The sequence below is a fragment of the Macrotis lagotis genome, chromosome 1 (assembly GCF_037893015.1).
Source record: "Macrotis lagotis isolate mMagLag1 chromosome 1, bilby.v1.9.chrom.fasta, whole genome shotgun sequence".
Taxonomy (NCBI): domain Eukaryota; kingdom Metazoa; phylum Chordata; class Mammalia; order Peramelemorphia; family Peramelidae; genus Macrotis; species Macrotis lagotis.
This window is the reverse complement of record NC_133658.1, coordinates 621,856,403-621,876,641: the sequence shown is the minus strand read 5'-3', so window position 1 is coordinate 621,876,641 and position 20,239 is coordinate 621,856,403. Positions and strand designations below refer to the sequence as shown.

At 33.1% G+C, this 20,239-nt stretch overlaps 1 protein-coding gene across 4 annotated transcripts in view; it reads right to left on the bottom strand.

The window, feature by feature from the left end:
• Positions 1–20,239, bottom strand: part of CCNT2 (cyclin T2) — a 45,805-nt gene that overhangs the window by 10,490 nt on the left and 15,076 nt on the right. For 3 of the 4 annotated variants that reach the window (XM_074215051.1, XM_074215049.1, XM_074215050.1), the window contains 5 exons: positions 13,054–13,179; positions 11,910–11,970; positions 8,895–8,957; positions 4,540–4,585; positions 2,788–2,951 (listed from right to left, as the gene is read on the bottom strand). In XM_074215051.1, coding sequence (XP_074071152.1) covers positions 2,788–2,951; positions 4,540–4,585; positions 8,895–8,957; positions 11,910–11,970; positions 13,054–13,179 — 460 coding nt within the window. Of the gene's footprint in view, positions 1–2,787; positions 2,952–4,221; positions 4,586–8,894; positions 8,958–11,909; positions 11,971–13,053; positions 13,180–20,239 lie in introns of those variants that run through there. The other variant, XR_012474134.1, reaches the window with a different exon arrangement.

The window sequence follows — 20,239 nt, the reverse complement described above, 5'->3', positions numbered from 1 at the left end:
AGAACGATACCTGCTCAGCTGCAACTCAAGATCAATATGTGTAGAGAAGTATTGACAGGTTAAGTGACTTGCCTTCAACCACAGATATGTCAGAGTTGGGATTTGAACACAGGTTAGCTTAAACATACCAACCCCCCCCCAACAAAACAATAACTCCTTACAAAAATTTTTTTGAAGATGAGGTTTAGTTATTGATGTTACAACTACATAAACAGAAAGTTAACAGCTTTGATTCTATCTAGCTGGAGACATGATTGTGAAGACTTAAAAACTGTGAAGTAGAGTGTAACTATTGCTTCTATGTAGGTATGAGAGAGGAGAATGGAGACAGGAAGATTAATTAGGAGGCTACTGCAATAGTCCATTTAATTGATATGTCTAATGAGGCCTTGAACTAAACTAGTGATATAAAAGAGAAGACTCAGCAACCAAGTAAAAATATTGCATAAGGGAGAATGTGTAGTATAAAACCTGAGTAATTAGAAGGATGGTGGCAGTACTCTAGGGAGAAATAATGTAGTCTGGAAAGGGGGCTAGAGGAAAAAGAAGAGTTTTGTAAAGGGCATAAAATAGAGATGAGTATGCCATATCAATTATGAATTGTCTCAACAGTCAATTAGTGATATACAGGACGCAGATCAGGGCCTAATCTGAGTTATTTATGTAGATGTGATGCCTGAATTCATAGGAATTGTTGAAATTAAAGAGGATGGACTATTCTTTACATAATTAAAAAACATTTATGGCATTACCATTACTTAATACAGGTAAAATCATTGTAAAATCACCTCTCAGGACCTGTTTGTTCTATAAAATGATGATTTTCCAGTTCTAAATATTAGGAGCTTATAAAAAGTTATTTATCCCTTTCTCCCTCTTTTGGCAGAAGCCAGGTTCATGAGCTCAATTTTGCAAAACAAAAGTGATATTATTATACTTAGTCTATAGATGGTTTTCACGTTTTGAGAAGGAATTTAAAAAAAAAATCACTGCTTGATTTGAATGAGAGGGCAGGACACTCTGAATTTTAATCAGGATCCATTTTACCCTTAACTCACAGGTATAAAGAAAATATTTTTTGTCTCCTTTAAACAAGGAAAAGGCTGTTTCAATGCTTCACCTTTGTAGTTGGATTCATACCCAGCAAGTGACTTTCCTAACTTGTTTAAGGAAATTAAATTCTGTGGGGAAAAACATGGCTGCTCATACTCTAAGGTTGCTGAAATTAAAGCAGGTTCCAAAATCTTTCATCTCAACAGTTCTCCCCAAGAATGAATGAACATGGTGTTCCTTTTTAAGAGAAAATAATAATTAAAAAAGAAAAATTAATAGGAAACAAATATGAAAATTTTGTACAAGAACATTTTGTTTCTAGCAGAACTAGATGTAAAATTTTTGTTTTCAACTGACTTATTTTATAAAAATTGAAAGCATGTTTCCATGAAAAAAAATCTTCCACATGAACTAACCTGAAAACTTGGGATAGAAGAAGTAATAAGATATTGGGCAAGGTCTCTGGGATGAGAAATTTCAGTAACCCTTATCCTCTACTAACTCTCCACTATTCAAATATCTCTGAAGCCTTGTAATCTCTAATTTCCTCACACTGTGCTCAGAATTCTGGTCCTTGTTATTTACCTCTGTCATATCTGCTAGAACTGGCTGTACATCAATCAACAAGGATTTGTTAAATGTCAATTAGGTGGCATATACCTACCGGTGTATATCAGTACCGGGGATACAAAGATGCATACCTTCTGTTAGGGCATTCAGCTTGTATAATCTAAGTAAATATGAAATGACTTCAAAAGAAATTAAAAAGTTTTGGGGGGGGTAGTATGGGGGATTGTAAAGGGAGTGCTAAAAACTGAGGAATTGAGAAAAGACTTAGGCAGGATACAAGGACTTAAGCTGATTTTTTTTTATATTTTATTTAAGGCAATAGGGTTAAGTGATTTGTCCAAGGGTCACACAGCTAGGTAATTATTAAGTGCCTGAGGCCAAATCTGAACTCAGGTCTTTCTGGTTCCAGAGCTGGTGTTCTCTCTATTGTACTATCTAGCTGCCCCTCAGCTGGATTTTTTAAAGGGGACAGAGACTCTCAGAGGCAGGGGATAAAATGGAGTACATTCCAGGATTCCAGACATGAGGGGACAGTCTATGCAAAGATATAGAGATGGGAATATTTTTTAAAGGATAGCAAATGGGTCAATTTGAGCGAAATATTGTATATATGAAGGGAAGTAATGGTAAACACCCTACAAAAAAAAGAAGGCTATAAGTAGATCTGTGAAGAGCTTTCAGTGTCAAGAGGCACCAAGTGCATCACATTTTATTACTGGGGATGACCAGTTAGTAACATATTTTGGCTTGAAAATTTCTTAAGATCTGTGATGGCAAGGAGGAGCAAAAGAGTGTTCTTGGGAATTAGAAGTCTCGGGTTGGAATCCTAGTTTTGGGCAAGACACTTAAACCTAACTAAGGCCTCTTTTTTTATCTGTAAAAATCAAAGGGTTCCTTTCAGTGTTAAATCTACCCCGTGGGGGAAATGCCAATTTTATACAAAGAATTACCAGTTGACTTCAATTCTATAGCCTTGAAATCATAAAATTAAGACAATTTTATTAAGTAAGGACACCTTGTAGTTTTGCGAAGCTGAGAACTCCTTACATTATAGCAGGTTTTATCAATTTTTTCTTTCTCTTACAAAAAACTGCATCCAATACTCTAAGTTTATCTCAATAATTACTTTAACTACTTTGGGGATAATGCTTTGATTATACTTACCATCTAGTAATTCTAAAGTAACTGATGGATCCACATATTCCCACCAATGTTTTCCATCAGTAGATACAGGAATCTCCCAATTGGACCATTTGCAGGCCAAATGAATGCATACACATGCTATCACTGTTGGTTTATATTGAAGGCAGAAGGTAGTAAGATGTAGACTATTGCAGAACAGGTTTGAAAATGAAGAACCAGATATTCAAATATGCAAAAACAAAGAAAAAAAATTTACCAGTAAGATTAGGAATGGGACACCCAAAATATATAGGTTTTCTTTAAACCAAAACAAAAAACCAGACACACACACATTCACACTAATATCAGGTCAATTAGGCTTTGTAAATATTTAAATCAAATATTTGACTTATTTATAGTGACAAAGGATAGAATATTTATTTCCTTTCACTCACTTTTAATTTAGTATCAAGTTACAATAAATGTACTAAAATTTTAAAAATCACACATTTACTTCCTTTGTAATTTGAGAACATTTTACAAAACAAAACAATTAAAGCATAATTTGTTAAAGTATCAAAAGTATTATTAAAACATATCTTACACAAGGAGGGATCAAACCATTTCATGTGGATCTCCAACAGTTCTTATGAACAGCAAAATTCTCTGGTCACACTAAGAGTTAACATTTATTTCCCTAATCAAAAGCCCCACCAAAACTTACCTCTGGCTGCACAGCTTCTTAAGGCCCAAAGTAGCTAAAAAAGCTAACTACAAAACTGTTTTCACAGAAGGCTGACCAAATAACTTTTATGACAGCCTCCCCTCCACACCCCCTCCCATCATCTAAAGTTTTTAAATCTAATATTATTCTAAATATTTTCAACTATGAAGGTTCAATTCAAAAATGATGACATGTATCAAAGGACACATAGGGATTTACAAAATCTTATTGCTTAATAATGTTTTCTGTCATAAGAAACTAAGGACCACACAAAGCTGGTTTGTTCCCTTCCCAATCATCTTCTAAAAATATGTAAAACATCAATGCTTTGTCTATATTATAACAATTTAATATTAAGCTTAAATGTTCTGACATCTAACTACTCTACCAGGTTCAACTTTCAACTAAAGATCTGATCGAAGTGGAAATAATTCATGGATATTTATTTATTGACCAAACACAAAAGTTTTCAAGTTGAAGAATTTTTTACCATATTGTTTTATATAAGTAAAAACAAAAAACAAAACCCATTTACTTAAGGCATAAATTGTGCTTATGGAAACCCATGCACTTATATGATCGACTACTTCTAGTTTACTACTAGAGGGTATCATCTGGAAAAAATCCGAGTTAAAAGATTTTTTTTTAAAGCTTTAATGATTATTTTAAAGTTAGGATTGGATCAATATGTTTAAATTAAAAAAAATTGTCATTTAACTACAATTGTAAACTAGAAATAGCTTTGTACTTACCAAGATGCTCGAATTTCTAGGTTAAGTTTAGCTCTTTGTAATCTTTAGCTGCTATTCAGGCTACCAATTTTAGACTTATGCACTCACAATCGAGAATATGTCATCAGAAAGCACCACTACACTTCTCATTGTGCATTAAACCCCTTTGTGCCAAAAGACCCTTGTACAATACACCGCACTGCAAACAGGAAGGTACCACCACTCTAGATGGTCCAGTCGCCTGTTGCAACAAGGGTAAAAGACACATGGAGGGGGCCCTGCAGTAAAGGAAGCTATAGTGTGCTACAACAGTGCAACAAAGAGGGTCAGGATAACAACCTGTTGGTAGCCATGAAATAGGATGTCTGTGCCAAATCCTTGCTTGCTGTAAGAAAAGAAAAAATGAAGATATTACTACTTGTTCTAACATGCTAACGTCAAAAGGCATTCAAATACCAGAAAATATTTCAGCTCAAAGACTTGTGCACAAAATTAAATGCTATAATTTTAATATATAAAAATCATACCATTAGAGCTCCAACATTCTCAGTAGTACTGAAAACCTTCAATAACATTCATGGCCTAGTTATTCATTCAAAGATCTGAAAAAGTCTACCAAATCTGAACTAGTCAGTTATGTTGGCTAAAATTTCTTATTTAGTAAGATAGTTCCCTTGATTTAAAATCAAAGAAAACATCAATGGGAGCCTAGATGATGAATACAAAAACATGGCTTAATTTTCTTTCATCATACTTAACTTGATATATGCACTTCTAATGGCAAAAATCCATAGAAAAAGGTTTGTGTTTAGGACAATGAATTGCTCAGTGTCCTTTCAAAACACTTCATTAAAAATAATTTAAAAGAATATGGATATTCTTAGGATCCAATTAAATAACAGTTAAGAAACATTCTTTATTCCAGCATTATTAGTATGCTTTAACTCTGGTCACCCCAGACAATAGACAATAAATAAAACCTCAAAAGAAGCATTTGATTAAACCAAATTCAAATAATTTCCATTACCATGGCTGTTTTCTTTCTCCTTCTTGTTTCTGAAACTTGTCCTATAAGTTAATGCCTCTATTGAAGCTCAATTCTGTTACTACCACTACTGTTAAGGAAGTCTACATCTGTTCTTCTAAACCACACTGAGAGTGATCAAAAAAGAGTTTGAAGCAATATTGAGTTTAGAAGGTATTTCAGTGTATCAGGTATCTAGCCTTTTGAGAGTGAGAGAAGCAGCAAATAAGTCACCAAGATTGTATTATAAAAAATTCATAATATTAAGAACTTCTGAGGAGGCTTTAATTACTTAATGCACTAAATAACTAGATATTATGAAATTTGTGTAATTTTCATCCTGAAAAGTCTCAAAACTTAATGATTACAGTCATAACTTCATCACTAAAACAGCTACCACTAGTGTAAAAGAATGACATGATAGGTTACTTTTATCATGGAATAAAAAATTATCAAATAGTCTACTTTTATCACGGAGTAAAAAATTATCAATACTAAAGTGTAGGAAAAATTGGTAGACTGCCAAAAACCTACAACTTGAATAGCAACAAATTAAGGATGAAGCAAAAGAATTTGTTCATAAATAATGTAATACATTTTACAATTTGACATATTTTAAACTTGCACATAAAAAATAAAATGCAAAAATTTCTAAAGTCTAGAAATGTAAGAAATAATCAATGATAAAATAAAAAATGGGAAAGACATAAAAGTTCAAACTAGTTTTGTTAACAAAAAGTAACACAAACTAGAAGTTTAAAACACTCTTAAAATTCAACTCAAAGCATCCCGCCTGGTGTCAAAAAACAAAACATTGAAATCTATTTAAATTTAATTTAAATTCATGCTTCATTTCAACAACTCTGAAAATGAAATTACATTATATACCTTTTTCCTACCCTTGATGAAACTTACACTGACTTTCTATGACAGACAGCCAACAACTACTCTGTAGAGCAAGTGTCAAGTGTGATCTTGTTTTGGTCACCTCAGGTTGGAGATTCTTACATCATGCCACAGAAGTATTTTTAAAACTGGAGATAAGAATTAGTATTAAATATCTAATGAGATAAGCCATATGACCTGGCTTTAAAATACAAAGGTTTCAGTAGGAAATTAGGTTAAAAATCTCACACCTAATTTAAGTAACATTATGAGTCATAACTAAAACTAAACTCTAAGAAACAGTACATTAAAAAAACATCATCATCATCAAATGACAAAATAAAAACGTGTCTGAGATTTTAGAACTTGGTGAAAAAGGCAGCGTACAGCAGGTATAGAAAATAGAGTTGGCCTCAGAAGCATAACCAGCTTCTGACAAATACTGGTTTTATTACTGTGGAATAGTCACTTACCCCCTCAAGGTCCCCAGGTAACTTTCTAAATCTCAAGATGATCTGCACTGCTAAAATGAGTTTCCTCATTAGGAGGTCCTTATAGCAACGTAATTATAGATCTAGTCCTACTTCAATAATTTTCCGTGTGTGTGTGTGTGTGTGTGTGTGTGTGTGTGTGTGTGTGTGCATGTGCATGTGTGTGTATTGGGGAGGGGGGGGTTAAAAAAAATTAAGTCAGACCATTTCAAATATCCTTTAAATCTCCTACCCATGTTGGCTCGTAAATGCCTGGTGATAATAAGCAATATCATAAAACCATGAAGTTTCATATTAGAAAGAAGCCATTTTGAAGCCAAAGATCTGAGAGCTGCATGGTAGAGTACATAAGGTTTTGGAAGGAAGGAAGGAGTATGTTCAAATCCTGCCTGAGGCTATGTCATCCTAGGTAAATTACTTAAATGTCACAGTGTGGTAGGTAATTCTCCTCACTGTAAGGTGCAGATAATGATTGGAATTAGCAGAAGGAGTTTCCTTATTTTCTTAAACAATGAAATCAGTAATCCTGGGGGAAGAAGGAAAAAATCTTGCAGGATGACAAAAATCTTTCAAATAACTGGAGACAGCATGATACCGTGGAGAGAATACTGGATTGAAAACCAAGGGATTTAGATTAAAATCTCAAGCTCTACCACTTATTTTATATCTATAAACTGTGTACAAATGTGTTTTTTCATTTGTTAAATGAAGAACCTCTGCCTCTGGGCCATATTCGTCTGGCATTACACAAAGCAACTGTAGGTAGGATTTGAAATTCAAAAGATCTGGTAGATTTTTTAGGGGTGAATTAATGATAAAACATTTAATTATAGCCCACAAATGGTCCTTGGCAGGAAACATTTAATTATAGCCCACAAATGGTCCTTGGCAGAAAACACCTCCTGTTCTTCCGTCCCTTCTATCTCCAATTCTCTAAGTATTTTTGTCCAAAAGGTCAGGATAAAAACTTGTTGGTAATCAGTAAAAATCATTTTGAAAGGCAAACAGCAATAAGGAAATAAGAATTTAGGTACAGCAACATGCAAAAGTGAAAGATTAAATTAAATAAAATCAGAGTAAAGCATTGGATAAAATACATTCTCTTTATCTCTCCCTAGAGCTGTACCTATCTATAAACATGTGTTTACTATAACTGTATATTTATTACATAAATATTTAGCTATCATAACAGAAAACAGCCAAATGACTGGTTACATTCTTTGTAATAATATTGGCACATCTAGAGCTTTACTTTTATCATTTCACTCTAATGCTATAAGGATTACAATGGTAGAATATTCTAGTGTTGCAAAGCTGGGTTGGGGGAGCCTTTCCACTTCTGCATGTTGCTGTACCTAAATTCTTATTTCCATCTTGATGCATCTTGTTTGAAGTGACTTTTACTGAATGCCGAAAAGTTTTTGTCCTGACCTTTTTCCTATTAGCTCTGTGTGCAAAAATATTTACAGAATGCTAGTTCTAGAAGGAACCAAGAGATCATTTGGTCTAGTCCTTTCATTTTATAGATGAAAGTTAGTTACATGTACTTTTAGAGGAATTTCTAATCATGAAACATAACAGAAAAAACACAAGTGCATCAACTGGTTTTCTGGCTTACATTCCTAAACATTAAAACACTTAATAAGACAAGAAACAATTTTACATAGAACACTATTTTGCAGATGTTGATCATACAGTGAGAAATTAGAATTAAGATGAAAAGCCCAAGCTTTTCTCTGGTTTCCATGAAACATTCCAAGTCCCAGTAAAAGCTCTTCAGTGTGTTAGATAATCTATAGAGGATCTGTGGAAAGCTGTAATTTTCTAAGCATTAGGTTGATGAGATGACAATTCCAAGTAATAAGTTACACTGCTGGCTTACAACTATGGAGTCTGTTGCAATGGGGCATGGAAGGCAGCAGGTCCTCAGAAGTATTAAGAAATCAAAAGATTTGAAATTTTCTATTGAAATTATGCATTCTCCATCAAATCTAGGTCAGGCATTAAATCATCATGTAGATTCAGAACTAGTGTAGTAGACTAGCAAGAGAATGTTAGAAAGGAAATACAGTATAGGATATGATGAAGGGATTGAATTAGGTAATTTTTAAGGTACCTCACTGTTTTAAGTTTAACATTTATTTTTAACTTTATGAATATTTAAAAAAACTTCCGATAGTTGATGGGAAAAGTGTTTTCCTTGTGGTCCTAGATTTTCACAAATGAGAATGAAAACACACAAATCAATTATTAAGTCTTAATACCATTATGAGAAGGTTTCAGAGGTTATTTACCTCTCACTAACTGGGTACATTTCACCACATCTGTATGAGGATGTTCAATGGTGATCTCAAAACCTGAAAAAGAAAATTTTTTCATTAAATTAGCTACCACTAATCTTAACCAGTTTAATTTAACACAAAACATAAGTTACTTTCTATTCTACTACAGGTCCATTTCCCCCAACCCAACTTTGGTTAGGACAAAATGCCTTGCCCTTACTCTCTAAAATTCAAAAGGACTGACAATCTATACTACCACTAAGAGCTCTGGGTCTTTTTTTTTTACTGATACTAAAAAAGCAGTGATCTTTCAATTACCCTGAAGTTGAACCTTCTTTTAAAGTCACTTTTCCTGATTAGAAGGCAAATTCCTCAAAATCAAGTATTGTCTCCCTGCTCAACATTGAATCAATTGACTTAACCTTTCATTGTTTCTAGGAAACTCTTAAGATTTTTAGGCTGCAGATCTAAAATTGGTAGTTTTTTCCATGGGGAGCTATCCACACTAAAACTACAAGACTACATCAAATAAGGAAAACTACTGAAGCCCATTCTAGTTCAGCAGATTATTGCTTTAACTGAAAAATAAACCAAAAAAACCTTCTCTAAATCAGAAGAGAATGTAGTTATTGCTAAAAAAAATTTACAATTTTTCAAGACCAAATCCATTTACAGAATGACTTTTTAAGACACTCGATATCTTAAAAAAAAATGTCTTGGTTTTTACATTATAAAACATTTACAGATCACTCCTTTTTTGAGCTCACTTGTAAAAAAGCTTAACAATTAAGTAAAACTAATAGTGATCTCTTCTGAAAGTGTATGCAACTATCATCTCACCAAACTATTTCTTTTTAATCAATAGAAATCTATTTTCTTTTCTTCCATCTATCACTGCAGAAAAAACAAACATGCAGAGTCATGAAAAATAAATTCCCATCAATGGCTACATTAAAAGTATGTATCAGGGCGGCTAGGTGGAGCAGTGGATAGAGCACTGGCCCTGGAGTCAGGAGTACCTGAGTTCAAATCCAGCTTCAGACACTTTCTAATTATCTAGCTGTGTGGCCTTGGGCAAGCCACTTAACCCCATTGCCTTGCAAACACCTTAAAAAAAAGCATATCTCATTCTATACTCTAAATCTACCACCTCTCATTGACAGCAGATTTTATCATCAGTCCTCTGTAATCATAAATGGCTAATGCTCATAGTTCTTAAAGCTTTCCAAGTTCTTCATTTTTACAATGCTGTCACTGTATATATTTTCTCCTGGTTCTGCTTTTTTTCCTTCATCAGTTTAGAAAAGTCTTCAAGAACTGTTCATATTTCAGTAATATTGATGTTACAAGTTTAAACTGTTCTGATTTCACTTCTCATTTATCTTTTAAGTTCATATCTTTTTGAAACAATCTATTTCCTCACTTCTTACAGAACAGTATACCATCACATATTAATAATCTCAAACTCAATCATACTATCACAACTAATTCAACCACTCTTCAATTGTCAGGCATTCCTGTAATTTCCATTTTTTTGCCACCATAAAAAGAATTGCTATAAATACATACAGAACTTCTTTCTTTTTCCTTTGATCTCTTTTGGGTAGAGGCCTAGTAGAGCAATGTAAAAGGGTATACACTGTTTAACAGCTTTATTTTTGGTAATTCCAAATTGTTTTCTAGTGAAATTATATCCATAGACAGGTCCACTAATAGGGCACTAATTATGCCTATTTTCTCATAGCCCTTCCAACAATTATCCTGAACTTTTTTTTAAAAGGCAGAGAGAGATATCATTCACAAAGGTATGCCTAACAAAGCAAATTTCAAACTCATGTTTCAATCCAGAAAATTGTAGTGAGATTGACTTCAACACCAATATGATAATGTTCAAATCAATTTTTCCTACTGCAGTTTAGGCTTTTTGGGGTACCTTTTATGAAGAACAGACTTTTCTTAATTAATGAACCAAAATGTTCAGATAAGTGAAAGCTTTGATTCGATTCTTAATATCAGGTAACTGAGGTTAGTAGAATGCAGATAATTTTATCATAATCACCTGATGGGTTACACTGTTGAACTAAAAAGGATGGAATTTAAAATACATAAGGCTTACTCTAAATTTAAAAACTGTTCTACAGTTTTCCTGGGTATTAAAAGAGGAACAGCTAGTTTGAAATTATAAAAGAATTGAGTTTAAATCTTGCCTCATATACTTATTAGCTATTTGACCCAAATTTAGCCTCTTTGGGCTAAGTTTTCTTTATTAGTAAAACCTCACAAGGTTGTTATAAAGCTCAAATAATATAATACACACATTTTATAAACCTAAAAGCACCATATTGTTAATTCTATTTAAATAAAAATTTGCAAAATTAAGACAAGTAATTGATAGCTGTTCTCCAATCCATTTCAAATATTATCCACATCCCTGGTTAAAAGACTCGCCTAGGGGGTCACATAGGTTAATAACCGTTTCAGTTCAATTTGTAACTCTGGTCTTCTTGACTCCAAATACAGAGTTATTATCCTATATACTATACTGCTCGTCACACTTTATGGTTTTTCATTCTGGTTGGGGCTACTGGAAAAGACTTTCAGAAGTCATGTCTCCATGCCATAATGAAGCATGAGCGTAGACCTTTTAGTGTGGGATATAACACACACACACACACACACACACACACTCTCTCTCTCAATAAATTAAATCCTGACCATTTTGAGGTCTTGATAGTTTAATCTGAATAGTAGTTGTGATTATATCATCTTCCAATGAATGGTAGAAATGTTTCTATAAATAAAATAATTCAGCTCAAAGCTTAATTAAAAAAATACACATTTTATGATATTGTAGGAATAGATCCTAAAGTTAATGACTAAATAAGTCTTCAACACATTATGTCAAATATATATATATATATATATATATATATATATATATATATATATACTCAAATTATTCATTTTGGGAGGGTGAAGGAATTGAAGTACACCAGAAATAAATTTTAAATGATACCTACTACATACCCAGAGTTTGTAGCATTATAGTTTCAAGTATAACCAGTTCTTGGGTCTGCTGAAGGTATGCCTGCCATGAAAAAATGACAATCACTTTATAAAGAACAGATTTCTGAATCCTCTTATATTATATCAGAATTATAAGTTACATGGAAGATTAATAGTAAAATTCCAAAGGAATTTGGTTCAAAGTTTTTGAATTATCTTTAATATATAAGAATATAGATACATTAAGATTAAATTTAGAGAATATGTATTTCTAAAGCCAAGTACAAGAATGTATTTAGCATCACCTTACTTAAGAGATTTGTATACTAAATATCTTCCATTTGTCAAACAAATTAGCTAATGGGCACCAAAATTTTGGGCTTCCTATTGAACAACTATTCTAAAGGATAAAGTGCAAGTCAGAAAAGTGACTTAAAACACCTATAATTGAATTATGTTTTTAACAAAGACTGTAAATTCAATTTTAGTACTTCATTATTGATAAATGAAGTGAATGAATCAAAACCCCTTTTAAAGGGAAGGTAGGGAGAAGAGAGAAAAATAATATTAATAAAATTACAATATTTAAAATAATTACTCCTCATCATCATTATCCTAATCTATTTAAGAGATAGTAAAAACCAAGGTCACAGAGTTTTTTTTATGATTAAGGAAAAGGGTAACACAGCTAAAACCATTCTCATTTGCTCTTCCTATCTACCCCTTTTCACTTCACTGCTGAGGAGAGATAACTTAGTTGACTTTTTTTTTAAGACTGGAAACTCCACTACACAAAGCCTTCCTTTCTCATGTTTAATTTTCTTTCTTGGACACCAAATACAAAACTACTCAGTCCTCAGATTTTATACCACGGGGAAGTATGGCTTTTAGTTAGCTTTTTTTTTTAACATGGTTTAGAATTCTGTTAATCCATTGGATAGTTAAGTGATACCACATCTTAAAAAAAAAAAGTAAATGCATGTTACATAAACTGAACAACTCTTAAAGACTACCAATAATTGATCTTAGTTGAAATGAGATATGATGTTCTAATAATCCATTATTTCAAAAAAAGTTATGCCATAATCCTATGAATATTGATCAAAATGAGGTCAATTAATGTTAACTGTTGAAAGAAATAATTTCTAAAAGTTCTGTCACATACTTCACTCTTTGTGTCCAATAGTAGCTCTTGATGAAGACAGGCATGTGCTACTTTGATGACATGTTCAAGTTTTCTTGGCTGTTCTTCAACTTTTGCAGCCAAGAATAATGCAGTAGGTGCTATTATCTGTAGAAAAGACCAAGTTAATGTTAGTTTTCTTTTAAATTAAACCAACTTATTTGTAATAATTATTGTCTTTGGGGAACTGACTGTCTCAGTTTAACTCTTTTGAGAATGTGACCATAAAACAAATTAGCTATTGCTTCTTCAAGTAAACTAATACAGCAAGGGTAAATGAAAGTTTATTCTTTCTTTTTAAAAATTTAATAATTAAAAAAATCTTCAGTTGAGAGAGTCTAGCTATATGGGAAAGTCTAAGTAGTATTAATTTTATAATTATATTCATTAACATGACAGAAATAATTTTATTCCACTAAAAAAGAAAGAAAAAGGCATCAAATTAAGGACTAAAAATTAAACATAATAAAAATTTGTTTTATATTTATGTGTATGCATAAACTATTTTTTTTGGCAAACAAGACAACAGAAATAATAAATTTGTAAAATTATGTTCAATTCTAGATTCAGTTATAAAATATAGTCAGAGGCAAATGCAAACATAATTGCTACTGGTAGCCTTTACAAAATATACAGAAAGCGAGTAAACCTAATCCCTATTCAGAAATTAAGTATGCTAATCATTACTCAGCCTCACAAAGAGAAAATAAATACCAAGCTCATTTTTAACACATTACTACACTAGCTAACTTAGTTCATACCTTTAAACTATTTTTATGATCCTAGGAATAGGATACACAGGATTATATTTTTGGTGGGGGCAAGAAACTGCTTTTAAAGTAACAATTAATTTGACAACCACAAGTTTCTTCCAGATTATGCTATTTTTGGTTTGAGGAAGAGCAAGAGGGAAGAACAGTCTAAGTGTAGAGAAAGCCATAGCAGCTAAGGGCTTTGAGTCTGGACTTCAGGAATAGAAATATGATCAGTGGTAATGAAGGGGAAGAGTAATTTAAATATAGAAGTCTCATTCATAGACTTTTATTCAAGTTAATTTCACTCAAAATCTATAAAAGTCTAAATAATAAATATCTGAGATAGAAAATATAAACTTTTTGGCACGTATTTTGTAATAGTAGCTAAGTAAAATTCTCAAAATGTTGACCTTAACTGGCATTCTATTCCAGCAACTGCCAGATCAGAAAATGTGAACTATATTAACTCATGTCTAGCATTGAAAATTTCTTTTAACTTAAGAATTTTGAGATACTTTCTCTTCCCACTTCAAAAGCTAGCTTAGCCAAAGGATATATCACCTAATAGCCACTCTGATGATGAACTTTCTCTTTATATTTGGGCCAAGTTAGCCCTTAAAGATGAACTAAACTTGAAATGACTAAAAATAAATCAACCAATTTAAGGAAATTGTATTAAGGATTAACATTCAAGTTTAAGGATTAAGTGACAAACTCAAATATGGGGAGAGGCACTGAACTTTATATAGGGTTTATGAGCTATGTTTGACTTTAAAAGTCACATATAAACATCGATGTTCTATTGTATTTTTTATTTATTATGTTACTTAAGTCTCAATTACATTTTAATCTGGTTTGGTACATGTTTGACACCTCTGGGCTAAGGAATATATACAAAGGTAAAGAGGCAGGGTTCCTCCTCTCAGATTAACAGAAAAAGCATTGATTTGAAGAGTCCTACATTCTTTGTCCTCATCAGAAAAATCAATAGATCTTTCAAGCTTCAATTTTCCCTTTTGTAAAAATGAAAAAGGCTTCGGCATATAATCTCTCTAAATCCCTTTCCAGGTCTAGTATTCTATTGCATTTTTAAAAGTTTTTTTGATGCTTTAAATTTTTATAATCCACCATTTCTCAAAATACCCTTTCTTCCATGATCTTTATAACAGAAAAGTAAAGCAAAAGCAAGAGAGACCACACCTAACAAGGCATACAATATTCTGAATATATATTAGTCAGTCCCCCCCCCCCCCAACAAAGGAAAAGAAGTATACTTCATCATCTGTTTTCTGAGGTCTAGATGAGAAATTTTTGGTAGTCTTTGTGTAAATTATTCTCCTAGTTTTGTTTACCTTTCCTATGTATTAGACCAGAATTTCTCGTATTTATTTTCTTAGAGCACAAGTGTTTTATCTTTTTGTTTGTTTGTTTCTAGCCAAGGTATAGATTAATTTGTACATGTTGTGCCACTTGTAGTTACTTCAAATGAAGACTTACAGTTTTCTCTTCATTTCTGCCAAGTGAGTATTCAGAAATGCTGAATATTTTGAACTCTCTTAACTGACACCATTCATCATTTTGTTTACTTTCTTTGTTAATTACTTTTCCAAAGTAAACTATCAGTGATCTGCAAATAGAAGTAATTTTGTCTGATTTTTCTCTTGTCTTTTGCTATAGTTAACATTTCTAAAACTATGATTACATATTGCAAAATAATGATAGGAAGAGTCATTCTTTTTTGTTTTTTATTTATTTGTTCACATAAAAAGTCTTTTAATAGCTATGGTTTTAAACAAAAAAAAATGAGTGGTATATTTTTTATAGGCTTTTCTCACTATTTATTAAATCTTTTTTTGGTTATGATTAATTATGCTATTTTCCTAATATTTGATTTACCTTTTGAATATTGGTCTTAAAACCTCTCTTGGTCAGCATATACTTATTTGGATAGAATACTGTGTTTATATCAATAATTATTAGTGAGAGGTAGCATGGCATATCATGGACACATGAATCTGCTTCAAAGACCTGATTTCAAGTCTACCCTCTTGGTGTTATTGCTTTTTTGTTGAAATCATAACTTCGATTTTTTTAGTATAAATCGAGAACAAATTGCAGGTATGCTTCCTTGTCCATTTCATTATTAGAGTTAATTTGTTATCATTGTCTCTTTTGTGTCTCTTAGCTAGCTAGGCATTCTAAACACCATTATTGATGTCACCAGTGACATCATGAACATCCTGTTCCTTCTATGTGGAGATGTTTCTGACCAGGGAAAAGAGTCTAATCTATTACATGTGGATATTTTTTGATGTATTTTAACATTTTCTTTACTCCATTCTCTCAGGAGATTATTTACGGGGAGTTTGATGCTCAGGGTTGAGGCAGAAGACATCAACTTAAAATCTGAGAGTTTTGAATGGTGAGTTTTACTATTAGTCCTTTTCTTTCATCAATTTCTAAGAAATATTACTAACCATTTTTGAGGACAAACCCAAAGGACCAATTTTGGTGGCCAGAGGTTTGATACCATCTTAACTACTAAGCATACCTCAAACTAACATTAATCTTACTGAGGGGAAAACTTAAGACATCCTGGCACAATCGGGATGTACCATGTGGAATGTTTGTTGCTTATGTCATATGAAGACACATATGAAGCAAGTTGCAGAGGTTTAGAGCCACCAAAAAGTTGCACTTCCACCAATCCCATCTGGAGCTATGAAGATATTTTTCAAACTTCAAAGTTCTAACTGTAAGGTTTATGCCACTAATATCCTAGAGATAGGTGTCACTTCCCTCCCCCTCCCAGGCCTTATCCTAGCCTGGATAATAATAGTTCAGAATACTGCATATCCCCATATTCCTGACCCCAAAATCCATTCTTTTATCTTGAGATACATTATATTGGGGGATTCCTTTCAATAACTCAGTAAATAAACAAATAGTTCTTAAAATTTGCCAGGCACTGTGTTAACTGTTGTTGATTCAAAGAAAGGCAAAACAAAAATTTCAAAGAAATTTCAAAGAAAAAATTAAAATAAAGGAGACAACACACAAAATACCTAACAGGATAAATTGGAGATATCAACAGAAGGAAGGCATCCAATATTATGGGGGAATGAGAAAGGCTTGTTTTTTGACTGACTTCTACTGTCTCATTTATATATTAGTGCAATTTCAGAGCTCATCCATCTCCCCTTCTTTTTACTTTCTATCCCTCCCCCCCTCATATTTTGATGAGCATCACTTTTAAAAGTAGCAAAAACCAAGCATTTATTAAGCATCTATGATGTACCAGATGTGCTAGATCCTGGAGACAAAACAGCAAAGAAATAATCCTTGTTGGCAAGGAGTTTGTATCCTGATGGGAGAGACAAATGTTTAAGTAGGCGAGTATAAACTCCTTGAGAAGAGAATTCTTTATATTTGTATCCCCAGTGCTTATAACATAGTAACATAGCTTAACAATAATGGCTAGCATTTTAAATAGTGCTATAAGATACGAAGTTTTACAAATATGATCTCATTATATGGGAAGGAGGTACTATTATCATCTCCATTTTCAAGAAGAGGAAATTTAATCAAACAGAAGTTAAGTGACTTGCCTAGTCACACAGTGACCCTACTCTGAGGTCATATTTGAACTTGCATCTTAAGCTAAGTCCAACACTATATTCTGTGCCACCCAGTTGCCAATAAATATCATCAATAATGAATTATAAATAATATGAAGAATAACTTATTAGACTTAATAAATGCTTTTTGATTATATCTTCATCAGGGAAGGCACCATAGCTTTATTGAGGGGTTAGCTGAGTCTCAAAGGAACCTGGAGACTTTAAGAAGTGGAAATTAGGAGACAGAATTGCCAGTATTTGGGGCAGAAAATGGGAGATGAAGTATTGTGAATCACAACACAATACATGGGAGAATGGAGACAAACAGAGAACTGGGAGGGAGGAAGGGGGGAGGGGGAGGGAGAGGGAGAGGGGGAGAGGGAGAGAGAGAAGAGAGAGAGAGGGAGAGAGAGGGGGAGAGAGAGAGAGAGAGAGAGAGAGAGAGAGAGAGAGAGAGAGAGAGAGAGAAAGAAATGGGGAGTGACTTATGGCAAGGAACTGATACAAGACCTGATTCACATTCTTCTTTTTCCAGGAAGGTCAAGAAGCAAAAGAAATTATTACCCAATCGACCCCCAAACCTCATCTGGATAAAATTTTATCTCTGGTTTCCTTCTATCTCAATGCTATATCCCCTTTTACCAGGTAATGTGCCTGCTCTTTCAAATATTTACTCACTTAAGCTGTAGCTTCAAATGGTTCCTTTCTATAAAATACTTTTGGACAGGAAGTATTGTCAATCAAAAGCAGGTTCCAAAGGAGTTATTGAAGCAATCTGTAATTTTCCATGTCATAATTCATTCAGAAAAATAAATCTCATCTGCTATTAACTCCTCTTACTCAAATTTTTCTGGTTTTTCAAATTTCTCCAGTCTTTAAGGAAGTTATGGGTACTCTTCAGGGTCTACTTATATACATTCACCAGAATATCCTAAACAGAGAAATGTTTTAAAGATAAAACAGAAACAGCAAAGTTGATACAACTGAACCTATATATTACTGAGTAGACAGCTGGGTTTGAAGAATAGCAGTATAACCAATTAACTCTGTGATCTTGGGCAAGTCACATAACTATCACTGGCCCTCAGAAGCCATCTATTGAGATCTTCACCTTAGCAAGAATTTCCACTGCAAAATACATACCAAACAACCTTCAGTCTTGTACTTGTGGGTACTGTCTAAGGGCCTAGAAAGATTTCTTGGGCATCAAATCTCTGACTTTTTTTTAAGATTGGCTAACAATGAGTCTCAGGCTAAGTCCATCTGGCCATAGTTTGGGCACGGACTGGTTCAGAGTTTAAAGAGCAATTTTTTTTTCTATTTTGGTCAGAAACCCTCAAAGTCTTCCCCTGCCAGATTCCATTTTTAAATTTATTTATTTATTGGGGGGAAGAAGGTATATGCAAAAAAAAAGGCTCCTTGCTTTTCTTTCTCACCTGTCTTAATCACTGAGATACTCTCCCAACAGTTCTTTTTTTCTTCTTTCTTTTCTAAGTGGTTTGTCTCATTTCTCACATCTCACCTAAATGACTGATTTGTTTCTTCAGTCAAACTGTGACCTGTGAAAGATCCAGCTTTAAAAAGTCATGATTTTCCACTGAATCCAGGGTCATATCCAGTTGTCCTGATCCTTATCAGGCCACTGGACCTAAATGGCTTTGGAAGAGAAAGTGAAGCTAGTGACTTTGCACAGCACCCCTTCACTTGCATGTCACGTGATACCAATTTTCCAGATTGAAGGATTAACAACAACTACCACCTCCTTGGGAGGCTGATGACATTAAGTATAATTACAACATGATTTTAGAAAGGAGTGAACACTTGGAGCAACTGAGAAGGTTGGATGTTTCAGGGAAGATTTATAAGTAAAGATAATTAGTTTTGTTTTAATCATGCTGAAATTGAGTTGCAGTGATATTCAAGCAGATAAACGGAATCTTGCAGACAGATTCAAGAAAGAATTCATGATTCAAGAAGTTCAAAAAAAGGTAAGAGCTGCATATACAGATTCAGGAGTTATTTGTGTAGAAATGATACATAAATTTATGAAAATAGAAATAATTTTAGTTCTTCTTCTACTCCATCACCTGAAATAAGCAGCTTGTTCTTCAAAGATAGTCCCAAGTCAATGGAAAGAAATTCCTGAACTAAAGTATGTGTCTATAAAAACTACTGTGGGGAGGGGGAACCTTAGTATTTGGGTGGAGATCTCTATGAAAATCTGTTAACTCATTTCAATTCAACCAGTATTTAAATCTCTCATTCAAGTCATCCTTCATACTGTTGCCAGATTTACAAAAATCTTGTTCTGTTACATGACGATAAACAAAAAAATATTGAGCCTCATCTCTACCACTGCCTTCATCACAAAAGCTAAGGAAAAGATGCTATGTATATTTATTTGAAATGTCAGTATTTGTATCTATATTTTTAAGGTCAATTTAATATGAGATGTTTCTAATATTCCTGTGTAGATTGGCAACCTTCATTTATCCTGTTTGTTAAATCTACAAAAAAAAAACCCCCAACATGATTCTGGAGTCACTTATTAAAATATTTACAAATACTCTGCTAAGCCTACTTGTTTTCTTACTTTTAAGTACAAAGTTACTCAGTACAGCAGCAAAAACAGTACCAAGAGTAAGCATGGATTGTAAATCATTCCTGGAAGTGTGCCAGAGATACTGTAGGACTGTGAGATTCTGGTTTCTTAAACTGTCAAGCTTTAGTTTAGTAGGGCTGAAACTTCTAGTTCTCTCACAGTAAAGTTGTTTCTCCAGCTGTGCTCACTCT